The sequence below is a fragment of the Triticum urartu genome, chromosome 2A (genome assembly GCF_056163025.1).
Source record: "Triticum urartu cultivar PI428250 chromosome 2A, HENAU_Tu73, whole genome shotgun sequence".
Taxonomy (NCBI): domain Eukaryota; kingdom Viridiplantae; phylum Streptophyta; class Magnoliopsida; order Poales; family Poaceae; genus Triticum; species Triticum urartu.
Window position 1 is genome coordinate 766750495 of NC_141874.1, and position 20728 is coordinate 766771222.

The 20728-nt window shown below is 44.0% G+C and overlaps 1 protein-coding gene across 1 annotated transcript; it reads left to right on the forward strand.

Annotated features, from left to right (window-relative positions):
* The first annotated feature begins 435 nt into the window (after positions 1–435).
* On the forward strand, positions 436–3907 carry LOC125534638 (uncharacterized). Its single transcript, XM_048697807.2, has 3 exons — positions 436–1348; positions 2824–3053; positions 3146–3907. The coding sequence occupies exons 1-3, from the start codon at positions 436–438 to the stop codon at positions 3824–3826; spliced, it is 1824 nt and encodes a 607-aa protein (XP_048553764.2). The 3' UTR covers positions 3827–3907.
* Positions 3908–20728: the final 16821 nt, after the last annotated feature.

Sequence of the window (20728 nt, forward strand, 5' to 3'; positions counted from 1 at the left end):
AAATCCTGAAAAAATCCAGCATAAATCCGAGTACAGTAACTAAAATGAGCACCTGCTGCCAGTGCCCTGCCGTGTGCTTGAAACCCTAATTTATTCGACCAGCGAGCGGTGGCAGCGGCGGCGGCAGGGAACTCAGGGGAAAGATGGAAAGCGGGTCAGGGAAGGGGACGGAGGGCGGTTCGGGCAAGGAGCAGGAGAGGAGAGCAGAGCAAACTCAAAAAGAAGCAGATGAGGAAGGAGAAGGAACTATCCAAGAAGACGGAGATCGAGTCCGGGTAGGGGACTGCGATCGACTCCGGCAAGGACCAGGATGAGAAACTCAGGAAGGAGCTTAAGAAACTCACCAAGGAGTATGAGAGACTCAGGTTTGAGTTGTCTCAGGAGGGTGAGGGGACGGTGCGGCATTTTGACAAGAATCCGCGGCAGAGGAAGGAGATGCTGAGGGATCTGGAGATGGTACTCAACAACATAGAAATCGAGTTACTGAAGGGGACCGAGACGGATTCCATCAAGGAGCCGGAGATTGAGAGGGATTCTGATTCCGATTCTGGCGATGAGATAGGCACAGATAGGTCCCTCATAAGTATGATGGATCCCCAATTGGGAATCAGCAAGGGGACGCAGATGGAGGGGGATTCCAGCAAGGAGCCGGCCATGGAGAGGGATGAGATGAAGGAGACGTTTTCAAGGAAGCACCAAACCCTGGTAAAGGAGCTCATCTCCACGGAGAGGGAGCGCAAAGACTTGCTTGTCTCTATTACACCCACGTTTTCTCTCTGGAAACAAGTGGATTCTCAAAAAACATGGCGGAGACAGCCATACCCTGCAGCTAGGGATGATGGGGAACAAGACCTTGCAGACTACCTCAACTCAATGCTCCAAGCCATGGAGGACGTGGGCCATCGGATGCTATCTATGTTGGATTTTCTCAACAAATCTGATTCTCCAGGGTCCATCTGCTTGTACAAGGCCAGCGAGCTGCACAGTACAGCTGCCAGATTAGACATGCTCATCTCCAAGGAATTCAATACGGACCAGCACCCGGAGACGATGCAGGTGCAAGAGGAGGAGGATCTTTCCTTCGACTTGTTGAGTCTTTTCACCAAGTATTCTCAGTTTCCAAATAATTACCACAACACATTGTCCCAGTTAGTTATGGAGGAGGATGAGGAGAAAAAGTATGAGGTCGCGAAGGTTGAAGAGGAGGAGCAGGACAAGGACGAATCCACAATGGAGTATCTCAAGGAAAGGATGGACATCGAGCAACAATTTCTCGCCTATGACCGGACATACTGGGAAGACGTGTGGGGCAGCAGGATCGGACGTTGCGGTAGATTTATGGATACAAGTAAGTAACTGCCTTTCTCCTTGTATCTGCTAGTATTGGTAATATTTATTTTCATGTACCACAATGCTTCTTCATTTCTCAATTATATATTATCATAAAGAAATATCAGTAAGAAGACATGAAATTAAAATTGCATTTATAATAGACTCGATGGATCATCGTTATCTTTGACAAGTTCATTCTCTTGGTAGTCCAACATCCTTTATGTTTCTTGCCTTTAGTAGTATTGCTTTGTGTCTGCCGCCCTGTCACCAATATTCCCCCCCCCCCCCCCCCCCCAAAAAAAAGCCATGTTACGAATATGACCTCCTGTTATTGCTTGCAAATAATATGATTACACCTTAGAAGCACTTTGCTATCTCGGTGTACGGATCCTCTGTAAGTGGAGGAGTAGCAGTGTTAGAGCTCTCAGGTGGAAAATCTGTAACTGTTGCATTGGTTGCCCACCTGGACACTGTCTCAGTTGAGTCCACTTGGAAGAAATGGTCATTCAGCATCCAGAGAATTATCTGTTGGGGAAGCCACAAAAATAAACTGTTTACCCACCAACTTTAGGTAACTCAGATGGCTTGTGCCCAGCTTGACACATAGAGGTTGCCACAAATAGATGCTTCCTTTCCTGTGATTATTTCTCGCTGTTGTCCTCACATTTTAATTGCGCAAATGTTTGAATCCATTGGATCTTTAGGGTCGCCGTTTTGTCGCATCTACAGATATTTTGCGCCTGCCATGATAAATGCAAATTGTGCAAATGCTGAATCCATTCGATCTTTAGGATCGCTGTCTTGTCGCATTTACAGATATTTTGTGCCTGCCATGATAAAACTGTCAGGTGGGTTGTGTACTTTTGAATAATTGACTGAAAAAAAAGTTATCAATTGTAACACTGTGATACCTTGGGGCTGGTGTAGTAACGGGACAGCACGGACACTTATAAGTGTCTCCCTCTGCTTAAACCTTCTTTTTTCCAGCAATCCTTGGAATTTCTGTGCCACCAGTTGTCCGTGGAAATCACCTCAGTAATTCGAATCTTAGACTTACAGCCCTCTCCCTTTATGGATAAAGCAGAATTTTATAATCACGAATTGATTGGAAATACTGTATGCAACATTAATAGATGGTAGTAAACTCAAGCCTGCATCTCTCTTTACTCAAGCCTGCACCTTGACTGATTTCTTTGCGCATAGTGCAACACACAAAGTAGACAACGGTTGGGCAGCAAGTGAGGGGCGCCGGGGAGGGCCTTACGTGAGAGGCAGGGGCGATGATGCGTGGGTGTTTGAAGGGGATGAAGAAGAGGTGGCATATGGTTTGTGACCGTGTCAACCGTGTTTGGTAGTAAATCTGGGCAGTAGTTTCAGCAATGTAGGGGTCTGTACATATTAGAATTCTGGGCAGTAGTTTCAGCAATGCTTACTTTATTTGCTTATTCATATTAGAATTCTGACATCTGACGCTTGTTTTTTGTGCTGCAGCCATATTGAGCCCTATGCAATTTACACACTACACACCTGGTGGCATCCATTCCCCTGCTGCTGTCGCCGGTACTACTCTGCAGATCTATTCAGTCAAGATAAAGGATTTAAGAGGCTTGAACTGGCCACTCAGAGTGTACGGTGTGATTGCTGCTCGAGACACTGTGGATCACAACCGCAACATTTTATTCTCTCGGTCAGAGTTTAACTACCAAGAACTCAATGAACAAGTATGTACTCTATTCAGTTTTTTGCTCATTTTCATTTGACTTTGTAGTGCATTACGATTAGGTGTTTACAATGATGGTATAATGCCTTGCAGGATCCTTACTTATGCTTGACTGGTCCGTCTCGTGCCATTGTTGTTTCGGGACATATTGACTTTGAAGTTGAACTTCAAGTAACCGATGGAGCGCAGTCCCAAACATTGATCAGCTGTAGAGAGCGTTACGGCAGTACAGATGCTTTTTTCTCTTCCTTGGCCAGCGTCACTGATGGTGGTGATGGACGGACCTTTTTGCTCTCCAACCAGAGCTGTACAACTGAGGTAACCCTTGACCAGCTTGATAGATCACTCCAAGCTACCATCATGGGTGTACGTGTTACCGAAGGGCCTTGGCCTTTTAAGTATGGATGCCGAGTTGTTTGCTCGTGGTCTTCTGCTGCTCCGATATGTTCCAATGACACCACTTGTAGGCAAGTTGTGCTGTTTGATCACCGTGGTAAAGGAATGCGTAGAGGATCAGATGGGTACCTTCATTTGTCAAGGAAAGTGATTTCCATAGAATCATATGGGACACTGAGAGTGAGCATTGAATCTTATGGCAAGTCTGGCCGCCATATTGCTCGGAAGGATAGTATTGACTTTCCTGTTCAGAAGTGTCAAACAAAGACACTTACTTGTCCAGTTGGTGATGGTGGCGCCACCGTGGAGGTTACTGTTGCTTGGTCGTTGCTTGTGAAGGAAAAGGTGTATCTCTCACTCGTTGATTGTCCTATGTAAGGTGTATCACCGATTGCCCTGCCATATACAGTAGTAATGTAAGGTGTCAAACTGACTTGTGTCTATCATCACATCATATAACTATCTGTAACATCCCGATTCTTGGAATGGTTAAGAAATTTTTTTCCAAAAATCAGGGCGAGAAAATTTCATTTGTTTTAGTTGTTAACCAAGCTTAAATCAGAATTTTATAATTTAATGGATTTAAATTGAACTAATGTGAACCTAAATTAAAATTTGAGTTTACTTCTTTTCTTTTAGTCGGGCTTTATTTCTCTTCCTTGGCATATTTAAATATACACCTTTGAATTTACTTTGGTTTTTGTGAATCCGTTTGATATTTGTTTGAGCTTCTTTCCTTCTCTAAATTTTCCCAAGAGGAAAATCAATCTGTTTTTCCTGTTTCAAACTCTAGGCGAAATTCCATTTGTTCAACATCTTGCCTTCTCTTCCCTGGGTTGAGTCACTGTTTTTTTTTCCTGTCTAAGTCGCATGGGCTTAGCCCATCTATTTTTTCTCCTCCCCTCCTTTCTCATGGGCTGGCCAAACTGGCCCATCTCTCCCGAGCGAATCCCTCTTTCGAAATCACTAATTAAGGAGTATTCGTTGCAAAGAACACTTCATTTTTTTAGGTCACGACAAGTGGCGCACAAGCAGCGCGCCACTTGTCGCAACCTGGGAGTTTTCCTTTTTTCGTAGATCCGTTTATTCAAAACGTTTTATCTCTCAAACCGTGCGTCCAAATCTCAAACCGTTTTCACCATTGGATTCCTCGCGTCGAGATTTTCAAAACTAGATCCCATGTTGATAAGTTTTGATGAACTTTTTTTTCAGAAAAAACCCGGGAGGAAAAACCGAACCGGGAGCATGGTTTTTCTCCCTTTCTGAAAGAGGCACGCCTGTGCCTCTCGCGAAATCACAACCGTGACTCTCGTGAAAGGAAAAAAAAAACAAAAAACGTGTTTTTTTTCGTTTCCGAAGAGGCACGGCCGTGACTCTCGCGAAGGCACGACCGTGCCTATCGCGAAAGCAAAACCGTGACTCTCGCGAAAGAAAAAAAACAGAAAACGTGTATTTTATTTCCTTTCCTAGAGGCACGGCCGTGACTTTCACGAAAGCACAATCGTGCCTCTCGCGGAAGCAAAATCGTGACTCACTAAAGAAAAAAAACAGAAAACGCGTTTTGTTTTTCTCTTTCCTAGAGGCACGGTCGTGACTTTTGCGAAAGCACAACTGTACTTATCGCGGAAGCAAAACCGTGACTCTCACGAAAAAAATGGAAAACGCGTTTTGTTTGTCCCTTTTCTGAGAGGCACGGCCGTGACTCTCGCAAAAGCACAACCGTGCCTCTTCGTGGAAGCAAAACCGTGACTCTCACGAAAGAAAAAAAATAGAAAACGCATTTTTTTTCGTTTCCGAAAGGCACGGCCGTGACTCTCGCTAAAGCACAACCGTGCCTCTCGCGGAAAAAAAACCGTGACTTTCGCGAAAGGAAAATAAAAGAAAACGCATTTTTTCGCGTAAAAAAATTCAAATTTTTTTTGATCGAAAAGCTAAGATAGACCAGGGGAAAACCAAAATGTCGAAAAAACCCAGAAAAAACCGTTTAAAATGCTGAAAACGCGTGCGAAAAAAAAATTCCGAAGAAAGCATCCAGAGCGCGACATGTGGCAAAAATGACTGAGAGCGCGTCAAGTGGCGCTGATCGTTGCGAAGCTCTCGAAGGAGCGCTCGTTATCTAGTTGCTCCCTCCCTCTTCTCCTTTCTTTCTACGTTCACAACAACAGGAAAACATCAACAGTCACATACATGTAGAAAAGGAAAGGACACAAGGAATTGCTACCTTCCTTAATTCCATAAACCCATCGGTTTCCAAAACGGAGAGGCTTATCATGCGCCTCCACTTCCTCTTCCACCACAAGCGCTTTCTTCTTCCTCCACCCACATGTAGGCGCACACATTACAGAGAAGAAGAAACGTTCAGCCACTCTCATGCCCTCCCCTCAACTCCCATAAATCTCAATCGTTTTCAGTTTTGAAGATACCCTACACGTCCACCACGATCTCCTTTCTCATTCCCATCAGTCGTCATGCCCTCTCTCTTCCTCCTCTGCCCAAGAACCCTCACTGAACTTTTGAAGCTCCATGGATGCAAGGTTTCGATCCCGGTGACTCGGACCATCTCCATCCATGCCCTTGCGCCAGAAGGTTCCCCTGCACACCATGGTTCCATTCAGGAAAGAAGGAACATGTCCCGTCGATCACACGCGAAGAATTCAGTATGTTCGTCTACACTGTTCATCAAGTTCGTCGGATCGATTCGTCGTGCTCGGTGAGCTTCTATCCAATTCCTTTTGTGCACCTTCAAAATATCACTCTAGTTATCTCCTAAACATCATGGTTCCTCCTATTTTTATCGTTGGTCGCGTTGATGCTATCCGTCGCATAAACCGTAGGTCATGGTCATATTTCCATCACTTTTGTTCATCGTTTGATCTTGACCACAATAGAGAAAATGTTTTATATGGTTGTAGCAATTCCGTAGTGGAGTTAGATTACTTGTTTGGTTAATCGAGTTTTATTATAGATTTTTGGTTGTTGATCGGACTATTTATTAATATGTTATTTTCTTGTGTTCTTGATACGGGTAGGAGTGTGTGCTAGCTATCTCATAATTTGTGGGTGTCATATGGTTTACTAGATTTAGTTTACTCTTGTTTAAATTGCTAAAATAGTTGTACATCGTTTTGGCTCGATAATTTGTGGTAGCATGTATTTCCCTTTTATGCATGTGTACTAATATTTATGAATTATAGCCATGTGTAGTATTTTGTGTTTTTAATATAGATTGATTTTGAGTTACTAAATATCATATAATTTTGTAGTCATGTGTTATGCGAGTGTACAAGTTTTTGTGAATGTTTATCATTGTTCGTACGTGTTTGGCGGGTGTTATTATTTTAATTAGATTTAGATCATTATTAGTGAAATATTTTATTTATCATTTTAGTAGTACTTGGTGGTGTTTATTGTTCTATATTGAGAATGAGTACAAATTTTTGGTGATATCTCCATGCGTAGAACCTTGTAGAATTATTGTCTTTGCTTGATTTATTTAATTATGAAATACTCAATGTCTTGACTATTTAATTTTGTTTAGCATGGCGTTATCATAGATATGGTTTACATATTCATTTTCATCCATGTCACATGTTGGTTTTAAATCATGCCTTGTCTAAATAGATGTTTAAATATTTTTGCATGTGTGTTGTATAGTTGTGATGTCATGCCATGTTGTAGGATATGATGTTTATTTTAATTGTGTGTGGTATTTAGTCGTTTATACTAGTAGTCATAAATTGGTATATTACCTTAGAACATTGCCATGCTTGTGGTGAATTGCTTGGCATCGAATTATTGTTTTGTATGATATAAGAGTGACACATTATTGCATAGTGTTCCTCTTATTTTATAGATGTTTGGCATCCAATATAGTTAAAGGTTGCATTTCTTAAATTGGCGTTATGTTGATATTGTCAAATTTATGATTTACTTTACCATTGGTTGTTAATTATCCTAGGTGTTTAATTACATAGAATGATAGTTGTTCATACTTAGTTGATTGAGATGCCATGTTAGTACTTACTCAAAGTAGAATGCATATTTTTTATTATATGCCTACCATGTGTTATACAATTGCAAGTTTTTATCTTATATTCATGCTTTTGGTTATACCTTACTTGGTAGGTATACATGATAGTAGTTTGATGATATCCTGCGTAGTTCTGTATCCTATGTCGTTGCAAGTGTAAGTGGTACTAGATAGGTAATGCAAGTCATCTTTGTTATTCCTGCTATGATATCTCATTGCTTGATGTTCTTGATGCCATGGCATAGATGTTCACTTTCTTACATGCTATTTGCTTACTCGGTGTGCTTACTTGTCATAACTAGTATGTAAGCTTATGTGCTCTTGCCATTCTTGATATTCATGTTAGTTGATATCAACTAAGTTATCTTATTGTTGTGAGTTGTATTCTATTGGGTTCATACTTTGGCATTCCGTGTGATGATCATTTATACTTAGCGTTATACATTTGTATCTTGTTATTGCATTGTTGTATGCCTAGCGTTTGATATATTTTGTTTACCTTTCTATTGCATTATGATATGCCTAGACATATTTCATGCAAGTAATCTTTCATGTCTTATGATGTTGCGTTTGTTATAGTTGCTTAGTTTAGTTCTTCCTTATAGATGTTTTACTTCATTACATCTTAGTCTTATGAGTGTTTTAATACTTGTTGCTATATGACTCATATACTTAGAGCATCTCCAATAGCCGCGCTAAACTAGCGTCGCGCCGCAAATTCTGCCGTTTTAGCACGCGCGCAACGCGGCGGGTCGCTCCAGCGGGCGCGCAAAAACGGCGCGCGCGCTATAACGGGTTGGGCGCGCGGAAAAAAACACTTATCCGCGCGGTGTATTTGGGGCGCCTGCTACAGCGCGCGGCTCACTCGAGCGCTCGCGCCGCACTCTCTCCTCACCTCGTCCTACGCCCCGCGCATGCCGGCGCCGGCGCCCTGCCACCCACCCATGGACGCGCACACCGGCGCCCCGCTCACCCCGCTGTACAGCCGCGACCCCGCCGCCGCCGCCGCCGGAAACCCTAGCGCGGCGAGCGTTAGCGTCGCCACCGCCGGAGGGTGAGGGAATTGTCGAGGCGCCGAAAGGAAGAGCGGGCAATTACTCAACCAACGATGACAAGTTACTATGCCATACTTATTTGCAAGTGTTGAGGGATCCATCCATTGGAGGTGATCAAAGTAGAGACGCGTATTGGGGGCGAATGAAAGAACACTACGATGCTCACAACTTGAGTGGAATTGACCGCTCCGAGAGATCACTTTGGTCCCGATGGTCGACAATCAACGCGGATTGTCAAAAGTGGGCGGCCGTACAAAAGGCAGTTGACAAGATTAACCCAAGTGGCACAAATGAGGATGATCGAGTAAGTGGCATCTCATATATGTTCATCATACTTGTTTTTGGTGACCGAAGTGCTAACTTGTTTTGTTTTTCTTGTAGAACAACATTGCACAAAACTTGTTCAAAGAAGAGACAAGGACAACTAAGAAGGGGAAGATCAAGAAAGGCAGGGTCTTTACCTTACCTCATTGCTATGAAGTGTTAAAGGATGATGAGAAATGGAAGAAGCGTGTTGGTTTGGAGGATTTGAAATTGAGCAACAAACGGAAGCTAGCAATTGAGAATGATGATGATGATGAGGAGGATGATGCATCAAGTGATGACGGCAAGAGAAGTCCCACACCCAACTCGGTTTCATACTCGAAGCCAAAACGACCGGATGGGTGCAAGAAAGACCAAACCCAAAAGAAGAAGAGGAAAGGAGATGATGAGCTCAAAAATGCTATGGAAGCTATTGTGAAGGCAAGGGTCGAAGCCAATGAGGTGAGGAAAATGGCAAGGAACCAAGATGCCGTGGCCGAGGAGAGGAGGTTGGCGGCCGAGGAGAGAAGGGTGGCGGCCGAGGAGAGAAAGGTGACTTTGGAGGAGAGGAAAGTGAGCAACGAGGAGCGAGCTAAGTTGTTGGAATGGGAGAAGCACTTGTTCTTCTTGGACACATCTAACCTCAATGCGGCGCAAAAAGAGTATGTCCATCTTGCCCAACAAGAAGTCTTGATCCAAAAAAGAGCCTTGGTTCGTGCAATGGGTGGCGGTGGCCTCGGCGCCATGGGAGGCATGGGTGGCTTCAGCGCCATGGGTGGTGGTGGCCTCGGCGCCATGGGAGGCATGGGTGGCTTCGCCGCCATGGGAGGCATGGGTGCACCTCCGGCCGCCATGGGAGGCATGGGTGGCTTTGGAGCACCCTCCGACGCTATGGCCGCCATGGGAGGCATGAGTTTTGCTTCTCTCATGGGAGGCATGGGTGCACCTCCGGCCGCCATGGCTTCTCACACACATTCCCATGAAGATGCCGTTGAAGATCTTGCCAACACCGTCGGAGCTTCACATGATGCGGTGCGTGATGAGGAGAGGGAGGAAGATTCATCTTCGGAGGCGGAAGAGTCGTCTTCGGAAGATGAGGACGAAGACGAAGACGAGGAAGATGAAGATTGATGTGTCTTTCAACTTTAGTTTGCATTTGAACTTGGTTGGATGAACTTGTGGGCATGATTTTGAACTTGGTTGGATGAACTTGTGGGCATGAACTTTTATTCATCAACTTGTTTGTGTCAAATTTCACATGTTCATTTTTGTCCAAAATATCATATATGTTTGATCATTTTTGCTCATATGAATACATGTATATGTGGTTTGTGCGGCGCGCGCGCTGTATTTTTGCGCTCTGCTGGAGCGGCGCGCGCGCGCTACATTATAGCGCGGCTGCTGGAGCCAGCGCAGGCGGGCGCGCCAAACCAGCCGCAGCGCGCGCGGCAAACAGGTTTTTTGCGCGCGGCGCATAGCGTGGCTGTTGGAGATGCTCTTAGGACGAGTCATATGTCATGTGAGTAAGTTGTGCTTTGATCACACACTCAGTGTGTGCATCATGCTTTGTTATTGTAAGCATGTGGTGATAATATTATTGCTAGTGGTTATTGATATTAGTTGTTCTTTATTATTAAGACCATGTAATAGTTTTGTATCTTCTCATGAGCACTTGTATGTTGAATGCTTGTGTTATTAGTAAATACATCTTTATGATCCTATACTCACATGCCGCGGGTGAGATGTGTATTATTGCTAAGTTGTTTAATCAGTTTGTACCATAGTTATTGGTTTATCTATTATTATATAAGTGCTTACCAATAGCAGTTATGATTGGGGTTTAGGACTTGTTTGTTGTTAACCATTATACATATTTGGATTCATCCAAATATTTATGTGTGGTCGATTATTACGCTTACTCATACCATGTCTAGGATAGTTGTTCATCCGTTTGTTCCATGTGTTATATAGTTTCTTGTTAATTGTTTGACAAATGAAACGGTTTGGTACAATGGAGTGATCATATTTTATCTAAATATTTATTTGTGGTTAACTTTTAGGTTTATCATGTCATGTTGTGTTTGTGTAGTTAAATGCATAGGACAGTTCTTTTGTTATGTGTGTTGATGCCATTGATTTTGTTATATATTTAGGTGTGATGTGTAGTGGTACTACTAGTGGTTAGTACCATAGTTTGTATTAGAACGTTAGTATTGTTGGCAAGCCTTGATTATCCATCATCAACTAAACCATTTCAATTTATCGAGTCCTCTACTTACCTTTCAGTCATGTTATCTCCTTTTGGAATCTCCATCTTGATCAGTATCTTGCTATCCATCCACTCTTAATTTGTTTCGGATGTTAATTATTTGGATTTTCTATTGCTTTTATATTTATTGTTTGTCTTTTTCTATCATTGCGACGAGTAGGGAGTGACGACGATGTTGCACATGGACAGAACCAGGTTACTGAAGAAGGACTCAACAACGAAGGCATGCCTCCTTCTTTGATCATACTTATCCTATGGTTTAAAAAATTGCATTGAGTTTTATTGTTGCTATGTGCATGCTATTTTAATTCTCATAGCTAGCGTGTCGATTGACACATTTAACTTGATCCGCTTGTCGCCTATTTACTTGACACCTGAGTAGAAGTATATAATTCCGGTAGAGTAGAAATGCTTAGCCATGCTTATCAACCTATAGGTACTTTGTTGAATGACCTTTGAGTCATTGACATTTGAAACTTGACGCTGAGCTAGGCCAGTTGGCCTTGTTGATCTTCTCTATCCTCTTCTACTCTGGGTGAAATTTACCATATGAATACTGGCGTGGGCGACAGCTGAATCAAGGATTGAAGGAGCGATTGGCCGCCCTTCACGAGTTGAAGGGGGCAATCAGTCGTCCGTGCCGCATGAGGCCTAATAAGTCTTGGATTTGAAGATTGTGTTAACAGTATAGCCACATGCTATATGGGCACTGGCTTTGTTGATTAGTTAGTTCACTCTTATTTTCGTCATCGCCGTACCGCGGATGAGATAGGTGCCTTGCAAGGAGTGTCCTTGGCACAAAAGGGGGGCCTGGACTGTGAACTGCAGTTACTTCCATGTTGAAACCTAGTGGGCTTGGCACAATAAGTTTGGTCTAATGAAAGACCTCGTCACAATCTCCCTGCCGGTATACCAAATGGTGTACTACGCTAGCGGCCACTGGTGGCAACAAGTCGGGATTGTGTCGTGTGGGTAAAGTGTACAACCTCTGCAGAGTGTAAAACTATTCGAATAGCCGTGTCCACGGTCAAGGGCTACACATGAATCTTTCTTGACGTACAGGACCTATCTTGCTTATTCCCTCTTTGCCCCTATTCTTGGAACCTATGAAGAGTGTGAGTTGATCGAGGATCCTCACTTTGATGAAAGTTATTCTGGAGATAAAACATGTTTTCATCTAAAACTGCTTTTATCCAACTACTATGCTATTTCAAACAAAATTAGCTTTACGCAAATGAGTCATGCAGCCTTCCTTTGAAGCCACATGTAGCTATTAGGTCCTTCCCCGAGGGAGGCATGTTGAGTATGTAATGTACTCATGGCAATAATTTTGTTGACAACAGAGTTCCATGAAGACGAAGGTGATGACTACGACTACTATGGCGATCCATAGGAGTGAGGTCAGGTGGACTACATCGACTGCTTGTGGCTGAGATGGAGTCTCTATGCATTTTACTTTCCGCTGTTTTCTGATTGTAAATGTCATGAGACATCTCACTAGGTATGTCTTGTGACAAATATACTACTTGTAATGCTTTTACGCATTCTGCAATGATACCATTTCACTGTGTTGTCAACAATGATCCTGGGGTTGACAAATATACACAGGAGGATCTGGAAGTTAATTCCAGGTTCTCACACTATCTATGTCAGAGATCATATAACGATTTATGTGTAAGACAATTAATCCCGTAGGATCTACTTAACAGATTGTAAGCCAGACACTAGATCACCTAATTGCATCAATCAGAGAGATAGATTGGGCTCTTACCACCAATGGAAGCAGCCATTGGTGTTGACGAGGCGAAGTCCCGTGCCTGCTCGATGCAGGCTTGATGTAGATGCTCGCTGCAGGTAGCGGCGGCCCTTCGGGCGCCACCGGCACTGCCCTGGAACAGGAGCAGAGCTTGGAGATGATCTTCCCGTCGTGCAGCGCTCCCCCAGATCGGTTAGGGTTTTGGGATGTGGGGAGCAGGAGTGAACCGTACAAGAACTAGTCTAACGTAGGTGCCGTCTGCTCCCCCATTTTTTATGTGCACTGGCGACAGGGGACCAAAGCCACTTGTTGGTTAGGGTGCCCCAGATCAGGGCGCGTAAGTTGGGATCGAGGGGTACGAATTGTTGGGGAACGTAGCAGAAATTCAAAAAAATTCTACGCATCACCAAGATCAATCTATGGAGTAATCTAGCAACGAAGGGAAGGAGAGTGCATCTACATACCCTTGTAGATCGCTAAGCGGAAGCGTTCAAGTGAACGGGGTTGATGGAGTCGTACTCGCCGTGATCCAAATCACCGATGATCCTAGTGCCGAACGGACGGCACCTCCGTGTTCAACACACGTACAGCCCGGTGACGTCTCCTATGCCTTGATCCAGCAAGGGGAGAAGGAGAGGTTGGGGAAGAATCCATCCAGCAGCAGCACGACGGCGTGGTGGTGGTGGAGGAGCGCGGTACTCCAGCAGGGCTTCGCCAAGCACCACGAGAGACGAGGAGGGAGAGGGATATGCCTGCGCCAATAGGGAGAGCAAATCACATGTCTTGGGCAGCCCCAAACCTCAAGTATATATAGGGGAAGGGGAGGGGCTGCGCCCCCACCTAGGGTTCCCTCCCTAGGGGTGGCGGCAGCCCCCAGATCCCATCTGGGAGGCGGCCAAGGGGGAGAGAGGGAGGGCGCACCTAGGGTGGGCCTTAGGGCCCATCTGCGCCTAGGGTTTGCCCCCTCTCCTCTTGAAGGTGCCTTGGGCCTTGGTGGGAGGCGCCCCAGCCCACCTAGGGGCTGGTCCCTTCCCACTATTGGCCCATGTAGGCCTCCGGGGCTGGTGGCCCCACTTGGTGGACCCCCGGACCCCTCCGGTGGTCCCGGTACACTACCGGTGATGCCCAGAACACTTCCGGTGGCCAAAACCATACTTCCTATATATTAATATTTACCTCCGGACCATTCCGGAACTCCTCGTGACGTCCGGGATCTCATCCGAGACTCCGAACAACATTCGGTAACCGCGTACATACTTTCCCTATAACCCTAGCGTCATCGAACCTTAAGTGTGTAGACCCTACGGGTTCGGGAGTCATGCAGACATGGCCGAGACAACTCTCCGGTCAATAACCAACAGCGGGATCTGGATACCCATGTTGGCTCCCACATGCTCCACGATGATCTCATCGGATGAACCACGATGTCAAGGACTTAATCAATCCCGTATACAATTCCCTTTGTCTAGCGGTACGATACTTGCCCGAGATTCGATCGTCGGTATCCCGATACCTGGTTCAATCTCGTTACCAGCAAGTCTCCTTTACTCGTTCCGTAACACATCATCCCGTGATCAACTCCTTGATCACATTGTGCACATTATGATGATGTCCTACCGAGTGGGCCCAGAGATACCTCTCCGTTTACACGGAGTGACAAATCCTAGTCTCGATTCGTGCCAACCCAACAGACACTTTCGGAGATACCTGTAGTGTACCTTTATAGCCACCCAGTTACGTTGTGACGTTTGGCACACCCAAAGCACTCCTACGGTTTCCGGGAGTTGCACAATCTCATGGTCTAAGGAAATGATACTTGACATTAGAAAAGCTTTAGCATACGAACTACATGATCTTGTGCTAGGCTTAGGATTGGGTCTTGTCCATCACATCATTCTCCTAATGATGTGATCCCGTTATCAATGACATCCAATGTCCATGGTCAGGAAACCGTAACCATCTATTGATCAACGAGCTAGTCAACTAGAGGCTTACTAGGGACATGGTTTTGTCTATGTATCCACACATGTATCTGAGTTTCCTATCAATACAATTCTAGCATGGATAATAAACGATTATCATGAACAAGGAAATATAATAATAACCCATTTATTATTGCCTCTAGGGCATATTTCCAACAGTCTCCCACTTGCACTAGAGTCAATAATCCAGTTCACATCGATATGTGATTAACACTCAAGGTCACATCCCCATGTGAATAACAACCAAAAAGAGTTCTGGGTTTGATCATGTTATGCTTGTGAGAGAGGTTGTAGTCAACGGGTCTGCAACATTCAGATCCGTATGTACTTCGCAAATTTCTATGTCATCTTGTAAATGCAACTACTACGCTACATTTGGAGCCATTTCAAATAACTGTTCTACTTGGAGCTATTCTAAATTGTTGCTCCATTATACGTATCCGGTATCTCTACTCAGAGCTATCCGGATAGGTGTTAAGCTTGCATCGACGTAACTCTTTACGTCGAACTCTTTATCACCTCCATAACCGAGAAACATATCCTTATTCCTCTAAGGATAATCTAGACCGCTATCTGGTGATCTACTCCTAGATTACCTTTGTACCCTCTTGCCAGATATGTGGCAAGGCACACATCAGGTGCGGTACTCAGCATGGCATACCGTATAGAGCCTATGACAAAAGCATAGGGGACGACCTTCGTCCTTCCTCTTTCTTCTGCCGTGGTCGAGCTTTAAGTCTTAACTTCATACCTTACAACTCAGGAAAGAACTCCTTCTTTGACTGATCCATCTTGAACACCTTCAAGATCATGTCAAGGTATGTGCTCATTTGAAAGTACCATTAAGCGTTTTGATCTATCCTTATAGATCTTGATGCTCAATGTTCAAGTAGCTTAATCCAGGCTTTCCATTGAAAAATACTTTCCAAATAACCCTATATGCTTTCCAAAAATTCTACGTCATTTCAGAAATTCTATAGTGCTCCCACTCACTTCTTTGGAAATACAAGTTTCTCATAAACTTTGTATACACCCAAAATCTTTGATCATCTCATCAAAGCATACATTCCAACTCCAAGATGCTTACTCCAGTCCTTAGAAGGATTGCTGGAGCTTTGCATACTTGTTAGCATCTTTCAGGATTGACAAAACCTTCCGGTTGTATCACATACAACCTTTCCTCAAGAAAATCGTCGAGGAAACAATGTTTTGACATCCTATCTGCAAGATTTCATAAATAATGCAGTAATCGCTAATATAATTCCAACAGACTATTAGCATTGCTACGAGTGAGAAAGTCTCATCGTAGTCAACTCCTTGAACTTGTCGGAGAACATCTTAACGACAAGTCGAGCTTTCTTAATGGTGATACTTACCATCATTGTCCGTCTTCCTTTTAAAATCCATATGTACCTAACAGCCTTACGACCATCAAGTAGTTCTTCCAAAGTCTACACTTTGTTTTCATATATGGATCCTCTCTCGGATTATATGGCCTCGAGCCATTTTTGAATCCAGGCCCACCATCGCTTCTCCATAGCTCGTGGGTTCATTGTTGTCTAGCAACATGACTTCGAAGATAGGATTACGTACCACTCTGAAGTAGTAAGCATCCTTGTCATCCCACGAGGTTTGGTAGTGACTTGATCTGAAGTTTCATGATCACTATCATAAGCTTCCACTTCAATTGGTGTAAGTGCCACAGGAACAACTCCCTGTGCCCTGCCACACACTAGTTGACGAGACGGTTCAATAACCTCATCAAGTCTCCACCATCCTCCCACTCAATTCTTTCGAGAGAAACTTTTCCTCGAGAAAGGACCCGATTCTAGAAACAATCCCTTATTGTTTTCGGATCTTAGACATGAGGTATACCCAACTGTTTTGGGTGTCCTATGAAGATGCATGTATCCGCTTTGGGTTCGAGCTTATCATCCTGAAACTTTTCACATAAGCATCGCAGCCCCAAACCTTTTAACAAATGACAGCTTAGGTTTCTCTAAACCATATTTCATACGGTGTCATCTCATCGGAATTATGTGGTGCCCTATTTAAAGTGAATGTGGTTGTCTCTAATGCTTAACCCATAAACTATCGTGGTAATTCGATAAGAGACATCATGTTATGCATCATATCCAATAGGGTGTAGTTATGATGTTCGGACACACCATCATACTATGGTGTTTCAGGCTGTATTAGTTGTGAAACAATTTCCACAATGTCTTAATTTTATGCCAAACTCGTAATTCAGATATTCATCTGTTGGGTTTCGTAGTAATTTCAAAAAAATTCCTACGCACACGCAAGATCATGTGATGCATAGCAACGAGGGGGAGAGTGTTGTCTACGTACCCAACGCAGACCGACTGCGGAAGCGATGACACGACGTAGAGGAAGTAGTCGTACGTCTTCACGATCCAACCGATCAAGCACCGAAACTACGGCACCTCCGAGTTCGAGCACACGTTCAGCTCGATGACGATCCCCGGACTCCGATCCAGCAAAGTGTCGGGGCAGAGTTTCGTCAGCACGACGGCGTGGTGACAATCTTGATGAACTACAGCAGCAGGGCTTCGCCTAAACTCCGCTACAGTATTATCGAGGTATATGGTGGCAGGGGGCACCGCACACGGCTAAGGAATAGATCACGTGGATCAACTTGTGTGTTCTAGGGTGCCTCTACCTCAGTATATAAAGGAGCCAAGGGGGGAGGGGGGCGCCGGCCAAGGGAGAGGGCGCAGGAGGAGTCCTACTCCTTCCGGGAGTAGGACTCCCCCCCAATCCTATTCCAACTAGGATTCCCAAGGGGGGGAAAGAGGGAGTGGGGGGCCGGCCACCTTCTCCTAGTCCTAATAGGACTAGGGGAGGGGGAAGTGGCGCAGCCACCTAGGGCTGCCCCTTTCTCCTTTCCACTAAGGCCCATGAAGGCCCATATGGCTCCCGGGGGGTTCCGGTAACCTCCCGGTAACCCGGTAAAATCCCGATTTCACCCGGAACACTTCCGATGTCCAAACATAGGCTTCCAATATATCAATCTTTACGTCTCGACCATTTCGAGACTCCTCGTCATGTCCGTGATCACATCCGGGACTCCGAACAACCTTCGGTACATCAAAATGCATAAACTCATAATGTAACTGTCATCGTAACCTTAAGCGTGCGGACCCTACGGGTTCGAGAACAATGTAGACATGACCGAGACACGTCTCCGGTCAATAACCAATAGCGGGACCTGGATGCCCATATTGGCTCCTACATATTCTACGAAGATCTTTATCGGTCAGACCGCATAACAACATACGTTGTTCCCTTTGTCATCGGTATGTTACTTGCCCGAGATTCGATCGTCGGTATCCAATACCTAGTTCAATCTCGTTACCGGCAAGTCTCTTTACTCGTTCCGTAATACATCATCTCACAACTAACATATTAGTTGTAATGATTGCAAGGCTTATGTGATGTGTATTACCGAGAGGGCCCAGAGATACCTCTCCGACAATCGGAGTGACAAATCCTAATCTCGAAATACGCCAACCCAACATCTACCTTTGGAGACACCTGTAATGCTCCTTTATAATCACCCAGTTACATTGTGACGTTTGGTAGCACCCAAAGTGTTCCTCCGGTAAACGGGAGTTGCATAATCTCATAGTCATAGGAACATGTATAAGTCATGAAGAAAGCAATAGCAACATACTAAACGATCGGGTGCTAAGCTAATGGAATGGGTCATGTCAATCAGATCATTCAACTAATGATGTGACCTCGTTAATCAAATGACAACTCATTGTTCATAGTCAGGAAACATAACCATCTTTGATTAACGAGCTAGTCAAGTAGAGGCATACTAGTGACACTTTGTTTGTCTATGTATTCACACATGTATTATGTTTCCGGTTAATACAATTCTAGCATGAATAATAAACATTTATCATGATAATAAGGAAATAAATAATAACTTTATTATTGCCTCTAGGGCATATTTCCTTCATCATCTCTATGATCATATCATAGATATTTTATCCTCTTGTCACGACGATCTTTCAACTTCACCCTGAAATTACTTGAACCTTTCAATAATTCAGACTCGTGATTCATCAAGTAAATGTACTCAACATCTACTCAAATCATCTGTGAAGTAAGAACATAATGATATCCACTACACGCCTCAGCACTCATTGGACTGCACACATCAAAATGTATTACTTCCAACAAGTTGCTTTCTAGTTCCATTTTTACTGAAAACGAGGCTTTCAGTCATCTTGCCCATGTGGTATGATTTGCTTGTCTCAAATGATTCAAAATCAAGTGAGTCCAAACGGTCCATTTGCATGGAGTTTCTTCATGCATATACACCAATAGACATGGTTCGCATGTCTCAAACTTTTCAAAACCGAGTGAGCCCAAAGATCCATCAACATGGAGCTTCTTCATGCGTTTTATACCGATATGACTTACGTGGAAGTGCCACAAGTAGGTGGTACTATCACTACTATCTTATATCTTTTGGCATGAACAAGTGTATCACTACAATCGAGATTCAATAAACTATTCATTTTAGGTGCAAGACCATTGAAGGTATTATTCAAATAAACAGAGTAACCATTATTCTCCTTAAATGAATAACCGTATTGTGATAGACATAATCCAATCATGTCTATGCTCAACGCAAACACCAATCTCGATGGTAGAGGGAGTGTGCGATGCTTGATCACATCAAGCTTGGGAAAAACTTCCAACACATATCGCCAGCTCACCTTTAGCTAGTCTCCGTTTACTCCGCAGCCTTTTATTTCGAGTTTACTTAGCAACCAAACCGGTATCTAATACCATGGTGCTACTAGGAGTACTAGTAAAGTACACATTAACACAATGTATATCCAATATACTTCTATCGACCTTGCCAGCCTTCTCATCTACCAAGTATCTAGGGTAATTCTGCTCCAGTGGCTGTTCCCTTTATTACAGAAGCACTTAGTCTCGGGTTTGGGTTCAACCTTGGGTTTCTTCACTAGAGCAGCAGCTGATTTGCCGTTTCATGAAGTATCCCTTCTTGCCCTTGCCCTTCTTGAAACTAGTGGTTTCACCAACCATCAACAATTGATGCTCCTTCTTGATTTCTACTTTTGTGGTGTCAAACATCGCGAATATCTCAAGGATCATCATATATGTCCCTGATATATCATAGTTCATCACGAAGCTCTAGCAGCTTGGTGGTAATGACTTCGGAGAAACATCACTTTCTCATCTGGAAGATCAACTCCCACTCGATTCAAATGATTGTTGTACTCAGACAATCTGAGCACAAGCTCAACAATTGAGCTTTTCTCCCTTAGTTTGCAGGCTAAGAAAATCGTCGGAGGTCTTATACCTCTTGACGTGGGCACGAGCCTGAAATCCCAATTTCAGCCCTCGAAACATCTCATATGTTTCGCGACATTTCAAAACATCTTCGGTGCCTCAACTCTAAACCGTTTAACTGAACTATCACGTAGTTATCAAAATGTGTATGTCAGATGTTCGCAACATCCACAGACAACGTTCGAGGTTCAGCACACTGAGCGGTGCATTAAGGACATAAGCCTTCTATGAAGCAATGAGGACAGTCCTCAGTTTACGGACCTAGTCCGCATAATTGCTACTATCAACTTTCAACTAAATTTTCTCTCGGAACATATCTAAACAGTAGAACTGAAGCGTGAGCTACGACATAATTTGCGAAGACCTTTTGACTATGTTCAGGATAATTAAGTTCATCTTATGAACTCCCACTCAGATAGACATCCCTCTAGTCATCTAAGTGATTACATGATCCGAGTCAACTAGGCCGTGTCCGATCATCACGTGAGACGGACTAGTCATCATCGGTGAACATCTTCATGTTG

Bases quoted from the DNA above. Each gene is read 5' to 3' on its own strand.
- LOC125534638 (XM_048697807.2), top strand. From the start codon at position 436: ATGCTGAGGGATCTGGAGATGGTACTCAACAACATAGAAATCGAGTTA. The intron at 1,349-2,823 runs GTAAGTAACTGC...TTTGTGCTGCAG, and splicing joins CGGTAGATTTATGGATACAA to CCATATTGAGCCCTATGCAA. The intron at 3,054-3,145 runs GTATGTACTCTA...AATGCCTTGCAG, and splicing joins ACCAAGAACTCAATGAACAA to GATCCTTACTTATGCTTGAC.